General features: G+C 34.3%; 3 protein-coding genes and 1 long non-coding RNA gene across 6 annotated transcripts; 2 read left to right on the forward strand and 2 right to left on the reverse strand.

The window, feature by feature from the left end:
* Window positions 1–300: 300 nt before the first annotated feature.
* On the forward strand, window positions 301–1,932 carry LOC106382193 (glycine-rich RNA-binding protein 3, mitochondrial). 2 transcript variants are annotated; one of them, XM_013822170.3, is made up of 5 exons: window positions 301–432; window positions 617–770; window positions 845–913; window positions 1,009–1,115; window positions 1,286–1,932. In XM_013822170.3, exons 2-5 carry the CDS (start codon window positions 635–637, stop codon window positions 1,766–1,768), a joined length of 795 nt encoding a protein of 264 aa, XP_013677624.2. In that variant the 5' UTR covers window positions 301–432; window positions 617–634; the 3' UTR covers window positions 1,769–1,932. The 2 variants fall into 2 exon arrangements, with proteins under 2 accessions (XP_013677624.2, XP_048625736.1); XM_048769779.1 differs by having other exon boundaries at window positions 391–467.
* A 175-nt stretch (window positions 1,933–2,107) lies between these two features.
* Window positions 2,108–3,913, reverse strand: LOC106382194 (histone deacetylase 5). The gene is given in 7 exon segments (XM_013822173.3): window positions 2,108–2,422; window positions 2,486–2,550; window positions 2,633–2,756; window positions 2,846–2,916; window positions 2,919–3,041; window positions 3,771–3,823; window positions 3,826–3,913. Coding segments are annotated over 7 exon segments (675 nt in total). The 5' UTR covers window positions 3,899–3,913; the 3' UTR covers window positions 2,108–2,256.
* A 165-nt stretch (window positions 3,914–4,078) lies between these two features.
* LOC106382192 (histone deacetylase 5) lies at window positions 4,079–8,004 on the reverse strand. Of its 2 annotated transcripts, none has more exons than XM_013822169.3 (13): window positions 7,719–8,004; window positions 7,157–7,355; window positions 6,944–7,090; window positions 6,750–6,862; window positions 6,458–6,669; window positions 6,004–6,068; window positions 5,742–5,912; window positions 5,534–5,617; window positions 5,233–5,445; window positions 5,000–5,082; window positions 4,660–4,789; window positions 4,528–4,592; window positions 4,079–4,459 (listed from the first exon to the last, which is right to left on the reverse strand). In XM_013822169.3, the coding sequence occupies exons 1-13, from the start codon at window positions 7,901–7,903 to the stop codon at window positions 4,270–4,272; spliced, it is 1,857 nt and encodes a 618-aa protein (XP_013677623.1). In that variant the 5' UTR covers window positions 7,904–8,004; the 3' UTR covers window positions 4,079–4,269. The 2 variants fall into 2 exon arrangements, with proteins under 2 accessions (XP_013677623.1, XP_013677621.1); XM_013822167.3 differs by having other exon boundaries at window positions 4,889–5,082; window positions 7,719–8,002.
* Window positions 8,005–10,112: 2,108 nt separating this feature from the next.
* Window positions 10,113–10,717, forward strand: LOC111211337. Its single transcript, XR_002662422.2, has 2 exons — window positions 10,113–10,558; window positions 10,631–10,717. It is a non-coding gene; the product is annotated as an uncharacterized LOC111211337 (long non-coding RNA).
* The last annotated feature ends 2,341 nt before the right edge of the window (window positions 10,718–13,058 follow it).

The following is a 13,058-nucleotide window of genomic DNA, read 5'->3' on the forward strand; positions in this document are numbered from 1 at the left end:
AGGGTGAGAGTTTGCGCGGGAGCTATTAAATTTTAATTAATTACACCCCGCGCGAGTTCTTAACTTTTTTATTTTTTTCCTAAAATGTTATTTTCACAGCTTTTGGCGCCTCGTCGATAGCTCTAACCTGCTCAGTCAGACAGAAGGTTTAAGGCCGATTTAAATATAAAGAGGATTGACTCGGAGTAGGCCTAACTCGGAGAATGACGTAGTCGACTCTGTAGTGGGCTCTCTTTTTTTTGCCTTTCTTAATATTGGCCCAATGAAAAAGCTTACGTGTGTGATATTTATTTGTTTAGCTTTTAAGTAACTGAATTTCAACGGTCACGATTTACTTAGATTATTTGCATCTTCACTACATAAACTCTTCATCGAAGGGACACAACACAGGTAGGGTTTTGGCAGAAGCAAAGAATCAGAGAGGACTGAGAGGTACTTGCTCTTTGATTCTTTTAGCTGTCTTAAAGGTATTATTATTGTCTCGGATTTGAGTGATCTTGGTCAAATATAAAAGCTTTGATTGTTGTTCTTGAGGAGAGTGAATAGAAATCAAATGATATGATCATTGTAGTTTACATTAATGATATGACTAACCAGGGTTAAGTTTTGTTTACAGGTTAGGTGTTTAAAGGCGATGGCTTTTTTGAGTAAATTCGGAAACGTATTGAAGCAGACGACGAGCAAGCAGCTCAGTGCTAATGGTTCTTTATCAAGCCCTTCGCTTTTTCAGGCGATAAGGTGTATGTCATCTTCTAAGCTCTTTATTGGAGGTGGGTCTAGCTCTAGAATGTCTGTAATTGTCTAGTTGTTATGCTATGTTCTTGCTAACTTTATGAATGCTAAGGTATGGAGTATGGCATGAATGAGGATAGCTTAAGAGAAGCTTTCAGCAAATACGGTGAAGTTGTTGAAAGTAAATAACTGATCTATTTAGTATATTTCTTATCTATGGTTTGTTAAGTTTGCCTTTTGCTAACTTCAGCATTTGTGTTTTTTTTTGTTACACAGCGAGGGTTATTTTGGATCGTGAAACTGGTAGGTCGAGGGGGTTTGGGTTTGTTACATTCACCTCTACTGAGGCGGCCTCTAGTGCTATCCAAGCTTTGGACGGGCAGGTAGATTCTCTTGCTGATGTTTGAATATTTTGAAAGAGTAGTAATAATAATGTCTTTGAGGTTTGAGGTGTCTTGTTTTGTTCACTTTCATTGATTGTAGTATTTACTATCTTCTTCTCTGATAAAGATTGTTCATTTTCCCTTTTTCTAATGCCTTAATTCTTTCTCAGGATCTTCATGGCCGTATTGTTAAAGTGAATTATGCACATGATAGAACAAGTGGCGGTGGTGGTTATGGAGGCGGTGGCTATGGAGGTGGTGGTTCTGGCGGATATGGAGGCGGTGGTGCTGGTGGCTATGGAGGAGGTGGATATGGTACAAGCGGCGGGTATGGATCTAGTGGTTATGGTGAGAGTTCAACGGCAAGTGCAGGTGCTGTTGGTGGCTACAATGGAAGTGGTGGTTATGGTGAGGGCTCAACTGCAAATGCAGGTGCTGTTGGTGGCTATGGTAGTGGCAATACTTACGGTAGCAGCAATGGTGGATTCGCTGGGGAGAACCAGGTTGGTGGCGATAACTCTCAGTTCAGTGGTGAGAATACTCAGTTTGGTGTTGGTGGTGGCCAATGTGGCGGCGAGGCTCAGTTTGGAGGCATGGAGAATGGAGCGGTTGGAGATTTCGAAGATGACACTGATGTTGCCAAAAGAGCTTAAAGCAAGTAGCAAAAAATGGTGTCAAGAGTCTTTAAAATTTTATCCATTAGCTTTCCATGAATGAAACACTTTATCTAGAAACAATCTGCTTTTGCATAAATAATTTGTAGCTTAAGATTTGATTCAGCTTTGTTTGTGGTCTGATATGAGAAAGGTTCATCTGATTTTGCATATCTACTACATTTAACATGTATCAGACAGACTCTAATGTTGCCTCATTTTATAGATTGTGTTCAGTTGCTTCCACGAGAGATAGCATCTTCTGAGTATTCAACACAACAGGAGACCCTTGTTTTGTTTTCTCAACAACCTGCTTTATCAGTTGCTTCTCCATCTCTCTAGAAAGTGTGATATGACTATTCCATCTTTTAAAGGAAAAAAAAACTGGAAAAAAATTAAACACAACCAATATACATACAGAGTTTGTATATAACACCACAATAAAGAGAAGACACAAATAACTCAGGAACCTGAAGCTTCAAATAATCTTAGAGAGGTTTAGAAGCAGCATTGTCTATGTAAGCCCAAGCTTCTTCTTCAGAGAGTCTTCCTCCTTCTACAAGTCCCATTACCAAAGTGTTGGCATAGGCTTTTGCAGGAGGTCTTAATGGGACCTCACCGGATGTGAACTTCTCAAGAACAGAAAGTGTGCAACTGCAAACAAGAAGTTATTGTGAAACCGCACAAGACAGTGAAGGTGGAAGAGAGCAAACTTACGTCATTGTAAGTATAGGTATGTCGGATTCTTTTCCAGCGCAGACAACGTTACCATACCAACCAGCCTATAAAAAATGTCAGTACACAAGCGTGACTATTACATGTTTCTCTAAAGACTATCAATCAATCAACATTTTGTTTTCTTACTTTAGCAAGTGGAATGGATCCATTGTTCTGTACTAACTGCAGAGCAGATAGATCAAAGAGCGGAGAATCAGAATCTACTTTCATGCCATTTTCCTGAAACAGTACATCGTTGAACTGCTCAAGACTGTCCTTCAAGAAAACAGAAAGATCACTAAACAATTCTAAAGTGGAACAGAAACTGGAGATTTAAAGAGTGGTGGTAAAACACTTAACGTGATTCTGTAGAAACACATGTGAGTTTGATCACTGAGATTAGTGAGAGGGTTGAGGAAAGCAAATCCTCCTTCACCCCCCAAGTAACTGTAGATTCACGGCCAAAGAATAGCCTGTTTGGAAACGTTCCCCACGTTGTTTCCTTTGGTGGAGTTTTATCCATTGCACCAACACATGCCTTCTTCATTCCAGCCGCCTGAAAATAAACATAAACGGCTCTAGAAGTTTTGCAGAGGACTAGCTAATAAGATGATTATTAGGGGCTTAGAGGTTAATGAATTATTGTTTTGGTTTTTATATATTTTTTTTTACACTTATATAAAAATATATCTTAGTTTTTACTTTAATTATAAAATTATTCTGATAAATTATCAAAACTAGATATACAAAACAAAATAAATTAGACAAATTTGTAGATTTCTACTAACATTATTTTTTTAATTTAACAGATTTAAATTAACTTTTGATCGATTTAAACCTATTTAAAAACCAATTTAAGTCGTATAAATCAATACTATTAAAACAAGAACATGACCTATTGATACAGGTGTGATCCAACTATTTTAATACAATTATTAAAACATCTTATTAATTATTTAAGATAAATATTTACTATTAAAACAAGAACATGACCTATTGATACAGGTGTGATCCAACTATTTTAATACAATTATTAAAACATCTTATTAATTATTTAAGATAAATATTAATATACAAAGAAAAACATATATATGACTAAAACACAAACATAAAAATTAAATTTCAACAAAAATGTAAAACAAAAAAATATATCCGCCCTTAAAAGGGTGGGTCAAAATCTAGTTCACTTTTAAAAAAAAGATCGTTTTGGTGAAGACCGATTTTTAGAACCATGGTTGAGACCAAAGGTAAGACTTGACCCTATAAAACAAACAAGGTTGCTTACTTGTCCCCCTTGAATATAGAAAAGGAAACTCGGTTTCCACATGTTGGATCCAAAGATGCATACCAAACGTCAACCTTTGAGAGATCACTTCTCCAAGATGCAGTTTCAGTGTCTCCTGCCGTGGCCATCTTAAAAGAGACGTGTCAATCTTATCTTCCAACGATGGTCAAAGGAGAACTCGCAACTCTTAAGTAGGATTCAGAGTATTTTATTCTATCTTAGAAACTAAGTGTCAACAAATCACAGCCTGACAAGTCACAGTTTACTTAGAACCAATGATTGATGATAAATCAGTACCAATGTCAGTATGCTGAATAAGCTGTGTATGATCTCATTAATTTTAGCTTTAGTCCACATATATTTTAGTTCCACATAGTCCTATAATGTTTACATAAATTCTTTTTTTCATTTTTAATGTCCTTTCTTATGCCAAATTGTAACAATAATAAATGTTCACAATCCTTCTTAAACCCTGTGGTTTTAATAGTAAACGAATAACTCAGAAACGTGAAGCTCCATTGATATAGAGAGGCTTAGAAGCAGCATCGTCTATGTAAGCTTCAGCTTCTTCTTCAGAGAATATTCCTCCTTCAACAAGTCCCCTTATCAAAGTGTTGGCATAGGCTTTTGCAGGAGGACTTAATGGCACTTCACCAGAAGCGAACTTCTCAATAACAGAAAGTGTGCAACTGCAGACAAAAAGTTGTCAGGAACCAATGAAGTTGGAAGAGAGCATTTTGCTTAAAGGAAAACTTACGTCATTGTAAGTATAGGTACGTCGCCTTCTCTTCCCAAACAGACAACGTTTCCATACCAAGGAGCCTGTAAAAAAAATGTCAATACATGAATGTAAACGTGACTATTAATCAACATTTGGTGTTTGACTAACCAAATCAGCTTCAAGTGGAGTGGATCCATTCTTCTCTACTAACTGCAGAGCAGTAAGGCCAAAGATTGGAGAAGCAAAATCAACGTTCAAGCCATTTTCCTGAAACAGAACATCGTTGAACTGCTCAAGACTGTTTCAAGAAAAGTTCAACCATTAATAAGCAGAAAGATCACTAAAATGACTCTAATAAAACAAGAAACTGAGATTTATGAGTGGTAAAACACTTAACGTGATTCTATACAGACACATGTGAGTTTGATCATTGGGACTAGTAAGGGGATTGGTGAAAGCAACACCTCCTTTACCCCAAACATTTGTAGATTCGCGGCCAAAGAATAACCTGTTTGGATATGTTCCCCACGTTATTCCCTTTGGTGGACTTTTATCCAATGAACCAACACACGGCTTTGTCATTCCCTCCACCTGAAAAATAAACGTAGATGTGATGATTAAGACCGAAGCTAAGGCTAGGACTCAGGACGGTAGACGGTTTAGTAAGGATTTAAAAAGAATTTTTTAAAAATTTGGAGGCTATCTATATAATTTTCCCAAAACAGTATGAGTGTTACTTACTTGTCCCCCTTGAATATAGCAAAGGAACCTTGGTTTCCACATGTTGGATCCGAAAGAGGCATACCAGACGTCAACTTTTGAGAGATCACTTCTCCAAGATGTAGAAACCTTAGTATCTACTTTGTGTGTTTCAATGTTGAGTTTTGACAGTTGATCCAGGAGTTCATGAGCGTTGTCTTTAGCTTCAGAGTTGGAGTTTGAGGTAAGGACGATCTAGAATGAACAAACAAAAGAAACTTTGTGATGTGAGATTCAGAGATTGGCTAAGTAAAAGAAGATCAAGCAGAGAAAGAAGCATAACTGGAGTAGGAGTTTTCTGATTAATCAGCTTTGATGATAGTTCATCTGCAAGTGAAGGCCAATAAGCACATAGCCTCTTGCGTACCTAAACACACAAGAAACAGATGAACTCTATCAACTAGTAACATAGGCACTATAGAATGTTTATGCAAGATTGTTTCAGGTTGTGAAATGAGAAAGTTAGAAGATAAGATGTAACTGAGCCATACAGCTTGTATAACACGCCATGTGGACATGAATGGTATTTCTTCAGAAGAACCTTGAATTGGGTTGTCTTCAAGCAAAACTTGGACACATGCAAGTGAAGACTTTGCAATTGAGTCAAGATTGTAACCTCCCTCTAATGCCATCACAATCTTTCCTTGTGCAAACTCCATCAGCTTTAAAAACATTGGTGAAACAAAACTAAATGAGGTCAATCCAAGTTTATATTACTTATCTCAAAATAAGCAGTTCACTGCAAGCACAAACCTTCTTCAACATAACTGAATATCCATATGGTGTAACACGACAACCACCAAGTGGATCACCAATAGCTGTTAAGAGAAAGTTGACAAGGTTACACATCTCTTAACATGACATAACCTTTAGAATAAAATTGCTTAAACTAGACATGGGCGTTCGGTTTCTGGTTAGGTTTCGGTTTGGAACCTTTAGATTATTTACAAAATTCGGTTCGGTTTCGGTTCAGCTCGAATAGTAAAGTTGGAAACGAGATAATATCTGAAAAACTTTCGGCTCCAATACGTTTCCGGTTTGGCTCTGGTTTTCGGGTAATTTCTGATACCCGTTTGGTTCTCAGTTCGGTTTTTGGTTTTAGCTTCCAGAGGTATAAGATCCATCTGGATATTTATGAAACTCGGTTCGGTTTTGGTTGTTTCGGTTCTAGATAAGTGTGTCGAGGCCTAGCTTAAACCATATATACCTGCATCAAAGCCAGCTGATAACAAGATAATATCAGGATTAAACTCCTTAGCCACAGGAATCAAGATATGGTCCCAAGCAGCAAGATAATCTGCATCTCCACATCTTCCTTGCTCCCATGGGACGTTTATGTTGAACCCTTCACCTGGACCTTCACCAACCATGTTATATGATCCATCCTCACCCCCTGGATAGAAGCCTCCATCCTCACGCCTAGCCACAAATGCACATTTTCAGTCACTTAAGTAAGGACAAGCAGCATGAAGACAGAGGTCACATGTATATATATATACCTATGAACAGAGAAAACTAGCACACGAGGATCTTCCCAGAACATCTTCTGCGTGCCGTTTCCGTGATGGACATCCCAATCAACAACCAGAATCTTCTTGACACCTAGATCAGGCTGCATTCAAGAAAACCAAAAGAGTTTGGGAACAGAATACGCCAAAGGAATATGAATAAATAATACTATAGAGGTCCTTACTCTTTCATCTAGTAGATAACTAGCAGCGACTGCAACATTGTTGAAAAAACAGAACCCCATGGCTTCATCTGCCTCAGCATGGTGACCTGGAGGCCTGACAATAGCAAAGCCAGAGTCTAGCTCTCCTTTGGCAACTCTCTCCGCCACCTGTTGAATTGCAAGATCATCCAAAAAGCTCTCAACAAGTGATTTATATGCATCAAGTATTATTACCTCTACAACAGAACCAGCTGCAAGATATGCAGCTTCAGATGTACTTCCATTTAGATATATCGAATTCACCAGCGAAGCAACCCTGTCACTCTGATAATCTTTCTTGTTTGTGCTACTCTTAACTAGATTAACATGGTCCTTTGTGTGAACCAGTTGGAGATGCGCATCTTCTGCTTTGGTACCACCAAGAACCACACATCTGTAGAATCAAAGAACAAATCTTGGTGGATAAGATACACTTCCCATAAGACTATGTAGTCTACCTTCCTAGAGCTAATGGCTACCTGATGGTCTTAGTTACGAGTGAGATCAAACAGAGATGGAAGGAAACAAAGAAAAGCCAGAGAAAGTTAGAAGATTTCTTCACAAACACACAAGAGGAACATAATTCAAAACCCATAACCATCAATAAACAAAAGGTAGACACTTTACGAAGAGTTTGAGTAAAAGAAATGTCTTTCATGAAACAAACATCAAGAAAACAACCAGACTTGACTAAGTTTCAGCAGCAAGTTTCTCCATTTTTATAGAGAAACAAACGGGTGAAGAGGAAAGTATCAACCTTTGAGTGACTCCGGCGAGCTGAAGGTTCTCCCAGATGACTCTGATACGATCGGGACGCTCAGGGTGAGCCTCGCCGTGAGGTGTGTCGTGTTTGCACATCGTCTCGTCGTAAACAAGACCCACCTTTCGATGTACTTTCCCATTTGATTCACCGTTAACTGAAGTTTTTCCGGCCATGTTCATCTGAAAGAAAGAGACGTGAAAGTCTTATCTTCAGACGATCAAGGAGAGGACGTGAAGAGGGGTGAAGGAGAGAACTACAAACTCGGAAGATTCAAAGTATATACGTAACTTTATAATCTTTTATTTACGTTTTTTTTAATTCTGCCCACTTGTGATTTTATTTAAGCCTTTGATTGTGCAAGTAGTTTTGGTTTTTAGATTTTAGTTTATGGTTCTAGATTCTGGTTTTTGGATAATATTTTTTTGATATTTATGTAGTTTTTGTTTTTTTTTTTAAAAAATTAATTGGATATTTATTTTGTTTTGTTTTCTTTTAGTGTTTTTTTTTTAAATGTGACTTGTAGTTGTAAGTCATGTAGTTTTGATAAATTTGAGACTACTAAATTAATAAATAAAAAATTATAAATAATATATAGATTATCAATAAAACATGTACCTTGGTTTATAATTTTTTAAAAAATAACCAGTTAAAATTATTTTATTGATAAGTTAAAAATAAATCTTAACATAAATTATATTTTTTACATTAGATTTTAGGTGTCAGATAAACTATTTTTATTAAAATTAAATGATTTCGAAAATCATTTTATCAGTTTTTTCATATTAATGTATACATCAAGGAATACTTAAACAAAAAGAATAACATACAATTATTCAAAAGAAACCAAGAAATTTGGACTTTAATTTTTGAGTAAAATTACATGTATTTGTTTGCAAATCTGATTTTTTTATATCTTAAGAAATATATTTTTTAGAATTCTTGATTAGTATAGAAAATCGTTTATAGAAAAAAAAACAAAAATGGTTTAAAATTCACAAACAATCAACATCTTAATTTTTTTAGTTCTTATAATTTATATATTTTGTCCAAAAAAAAAACATATATATATATTTTGGAAGGAAAGTGAAAGAGACTTCACAACTTCAAGTCTCAACCAATCTTTATCTGAAAAGTCACATGTTACTAGGAGTCTGGGGCCAATGGTTTAGAAGCTGACAAGAAAAATAAGTAGGCTCGTGGTTAATTCACTTTGTGTAGTCTGGTATTTGGTTACATGGTTTATAAAATTTATTTAAATTAAATTATTTTTTTTGGTTTAGGTTAGATTTCAAATTTCAATGTGGTTACAGTTTAAGATAATTTTAGTTATTTCGGTTATCTCAATTTAAAATTTAGCAAAAAAATTTAAAAACCGACTTCATATTATAATCGAGTTTTATGTTAAAATTACTAAATGAACCGAATTCATAATCTATCATATTAAAAGTTCAAATTTAAACATAATCATCTATAAAATAAATATTGCCTATATTTATAATTTATGGAAAATACCACTACATTTTTAATTATCACATATGTCATCAAGGTAAAACTATATTCAATGTATTTTGCTATTTCATTTCTAATATAGAGGAATTAATATAAATTTGATTTGCTCTAATATATTTTTCTAAAATAGTAAAATCAAAACATAGAACAATAAATAAAAGAAAAAATAGTAATCTCTGTTTTAGAGAAGAATTAGAGGTGAGATGGAGTATTTTTACTATAATATAGAAATGGATTGGAAATGTTCTAAGATTATCTTTTCCAAAATAGGGTACAAATGATGGTTTGAACTTTGAACAATATGATCTGTACGTGTTGTCTCTAGGGATTGAGCATTTAACATCAAACCAAGATGGTACAACGATGAATGATAATGAGATTAAATTGTCACAGACCATATTCCCGTTTACTAACATAATGTTTTTGCAAAAAAAAAAAACATATTGTTTTCTTAATAATCTTTTGTAACTGGTTTGTTGATAATGATGATGACGAACAGAGAAGATGTCTTCTATTGATTATATATGATTTTTCTCAACGTAAACTTCGCATATGTCCAACATGTAACTTCAGTATTTTATATTTGTTTTGTATTCGGTCATAATTATATTCTCATGATTGATGAATAATAGATTTAGTCTTTCTTTTATTTCTTCATTTGGCAACCTTTAACTGAATTATTACTCAAATGATAACATACCGTGCCGTGCGGCGTTGGTCCTGTTGAATAAGCAATTTAGGAGGAACCCCATTTTTAACAGTTGAATTAATCAATAAACTAGATTGTATTTTCTAAAACAATATTCTAAAATTTACGATGAAGAAACAACGAACAACAGTTGAATCCTTCCAATGTGAAAAAAATAGCTTATACTCCAATACCTAAACTATCCTAGTTTCATATACCAATTCATATATGATCTGCACAAGACTATCTTAGAACCAGTTTGTAACAACCCGCCCCGTGGGACCCAGGCTCACAGCGCTGCAGCGCACCGACCCCAACCCCTCCATTATGGGAACTACCTGCCCCATAATTAGGTTGTTGGTGAGATTCGAACCCCCGACCTCACCCTTTAACAGCCTTCCCACAAGACAAGCTGTCACCAATTGACCCCAAACTATCCCCAAAGGCCATTTTGTCTTTCTTTAAAAGAGAAAGAAAGAAAGAAAGAAAGAAAGAAAGAGAAAGAGAGAGAGAGAGAGGAAGAAGAGGAAGGGAGAAAGCTTACCTGAGTTGCCACCGGAGCCACCGCGCCTCGAGACCACGTTGAGCTCGTCACCACCGTCCGCTGCAGCTTAGAATCGCCGGAAACCGCCATGCAGTTAAGCTTAGTTTCGTCCGTTTAGTAATTCGCCGATAACTCTCTAACCGTTGTGAATCTCGTGAATCCAAGACCATCATCGTGTTCCTCTCGACGAGACGAAGCCGTAGCCGCCGACCGCGCCTCAATCGGAGTCCGGACGAAGCCGTACGCGCCCCCGCAAGTTTCGTCGACTTCGCGCGAGTCGTTCACGACCGCATTTAATACCCGTTTAATACCGCATTTAATACCTCGGGAAAGTCGACGATCTGCAGGTCAATTGGTGACAGCTTGTCTTGTGGGAAGGCTGTTAAAGGGTGAGGTCGGGGGTTCGAATCTCACCAACAACCTAATTATGGGGCAGGTAGTTCCCATAATGGAGGGGTTGGGGTCGGTGCGCTGCAGCGCTGTGAGCCTGGGTCCCACGGGGCGGGTTGTCATACAGTTATTTGACAACATATATGAAACTAAGATAGTTTAGGTATATGAACCATTCAAGTGAGGCTGGTGGATCTATGTGTACGTGAAATCAGTACACCATTGGTCCATTGCTGATGAAGAGTCACTAAAAGCAAGAGTTGAAATCATTTCAATATGTTGATATAGATTTTTATAAAATGTAATTGGTAATCAGTGTCCAAAATGTTAAAACTTGGTTTTCTTCTAAAAGATAATAACTGAGATTAACTGTCTCTTATTAACAAAAATATTTAATTTATATTGAATAATTTGTACATGTTATCTATACGGATTGAGCATTTAACAAAAACCCATATCGTACAAACGATTAATGATTACGAGATTAAATGGCATAGACCATATTCCTGTTTATTTAACATGATGGTTTTGCTCTGATAATATTCTTAAACATGATGACTTGCGCGGGATGAACATTATATATAAAAATAATTTTAGGTATTATATGTTTTTTACATATTATAAAATAATTAAATATATATTGAATAATTAAAAAGACAATAACTAATACATATATAATTGAATTGGTGCAAATATATAAATGAATTTTATTAATCCAAAAAATAATTTTTTTTATTTAATAGGATATATAATTAAATTTAAATTATATTAACATATATAGTATATTTTTAATATTAATGCCTATTAAATTATGTTTTCTACTTATATGATGTTTTTGATCATTTGTATCTTTTAAATCAAAAACTTTAAATTACTGATAAAAAAATTTTCATTGTGGGATTAATAGTTTTAGTAATTTATAATTTTTTTAAATATTAATATGAAACTAAAATATTTATGTATTTTATATATTATATAGTTTAATTTTAAACGATATATATATATATATTAATCTTAATAATTATTAAGTTAATTATTAAATGAAACTTTCTACTTATATAATGTAATCATTTACATCTTGTCATAACAAAATTTTAAACAATGGATCACAAAATTTAAATGTGAGACTTTAAACAATTAGTAATTTATAGTCTTTTTAAAAAAATTCAAAATATAACATATACAGAAAAATCTAAATTTTTATTATATGGTTATTGTGGTTGTTTAGTTTATTTTAATAGTTTAAAATTATAAAAAAAAATATGATGGAAAATACAATAATTTTTATCAAATCCGTATTAAATCATTAATTGTCATATATACTTTAACCATATTAGACAATTCCGTAACTTTTATTTAAGGAAATAATAAAGAGCATTAATAATTAATTTCTTGTTAGTTTAATAAAAAACTTATTATATATTTGGATGAACCAACCTAATTTTCTAAAGCTTCTAAGGATCATTCTAGCGATGACACGTGGCTACGAAAAAATGTTGTAATGTTTCTCAATTAATATATAAGGGGATCAGTCTTTTGATAATGACAATGACCAACAGAGGGAAGAAGTCTTCTAATGGTTAAATATGATTCCCCTCACGTAAACGTCGCTTTGTCTAACATGTAACTTAGTATTTATTTTATATTTGTTTTGTATTCGGTGATAATTATATATTTATAGTGTCATGATTTATGAATGATATCTTTGGTCTTTCTTTTTTGGTTTCTTCATGTGTCAACCTTTTACTAAATTATTACTAAATCTAAATGCTTAAAAGCATGGTCTCAACATTTCTTAAACATAGTTTACAAAAAAAAAAAAAAAAAACATTTCTTAAACAATTATATTATGAAATGACAACATAACGTGCGGTGTTGAATAAGCAAATTGGGAGGAAAACAATTTTTTTAACTGTTGAATTAATCAATGAAACTAAATTATATTTTCTAAAAAATATTCTAAAAAATTAGGATGAAGAAACAATGAACAACATTTGAATCCTTCCAATGAGAAATATAGCTCAAAAGTTCACGATTTACACCAGAAAGATATCCTTTATTAGCGACTTCCAATTCCAAGTGCTTTTATAAAGTTACAAAAACTGATTTTTCAAAAATAGTCTAAAGAATTACATTCCAATATCTAAATGGATTATTTAAAACTAGTTTTTGTATATGCTATATGCAAATTGAATAAAACTAA

Source organism: Brassica napus, chromosome C9 (genome assembly GCF_020379485.1).
Source record: "Brassica napus cultivar Da-Ae chromosome C9, Da-Ae, whole genome shotgun sequence".
In the NCBI taxonomy this organism is placed as follows: domain Eukaryota; kingdom Viridiplantae; phylum Streptophyta; class Magnoliopsida; order Brassicales; family Brassicaceae; genus Brassica; species Brassica napus.

Bases quoted from the DNA above. Each gene is read 5' to 3' on its own strand.
- LOC106382192 (XM_013822167.3), bottom strand. From the start codon at position 7,903: ATGAACATGGCCGGAAAAACTTCAGTTAACGGTGAATCAAATGGGAAA. The intron at 5,446-5,533 runs GTTATGCTTCTT...TGTTCATTCTAG, and splicing joins ATCAGAAAACTCCTACTCCA to ATCGTCCTTACCTCAAACTC. The intron at 4,790-4,888 runs GTTAAGTGTTTT...TTCTTGAAACAG, and splicing joins ATGTGTCTGTATAGAATCAC to TCTTGAGCAGTTCAACGATG.
- LOC106382193 (XM_013822170.3), top strand. From the start codon at position 635: ATGGCTTTTTTGAGTAAATTCGGAAACGTATTGAAGCAGACGACGAGC. The intron at 771-844 runs GTGGGTCTAGCT...ATGAATGCTAAG, and splicing joins TTCTAAGCTCTTTATTGGAG to GTATGGAGTATGGCATGAAT. The intron at 1,116-1,285 runs GTAGATTCTCTT...ATTCTTTCTCAG, and splicing joins TCCAAGCTTTGGACGGGCAG to GATCTTCATGGCCGTATTGT.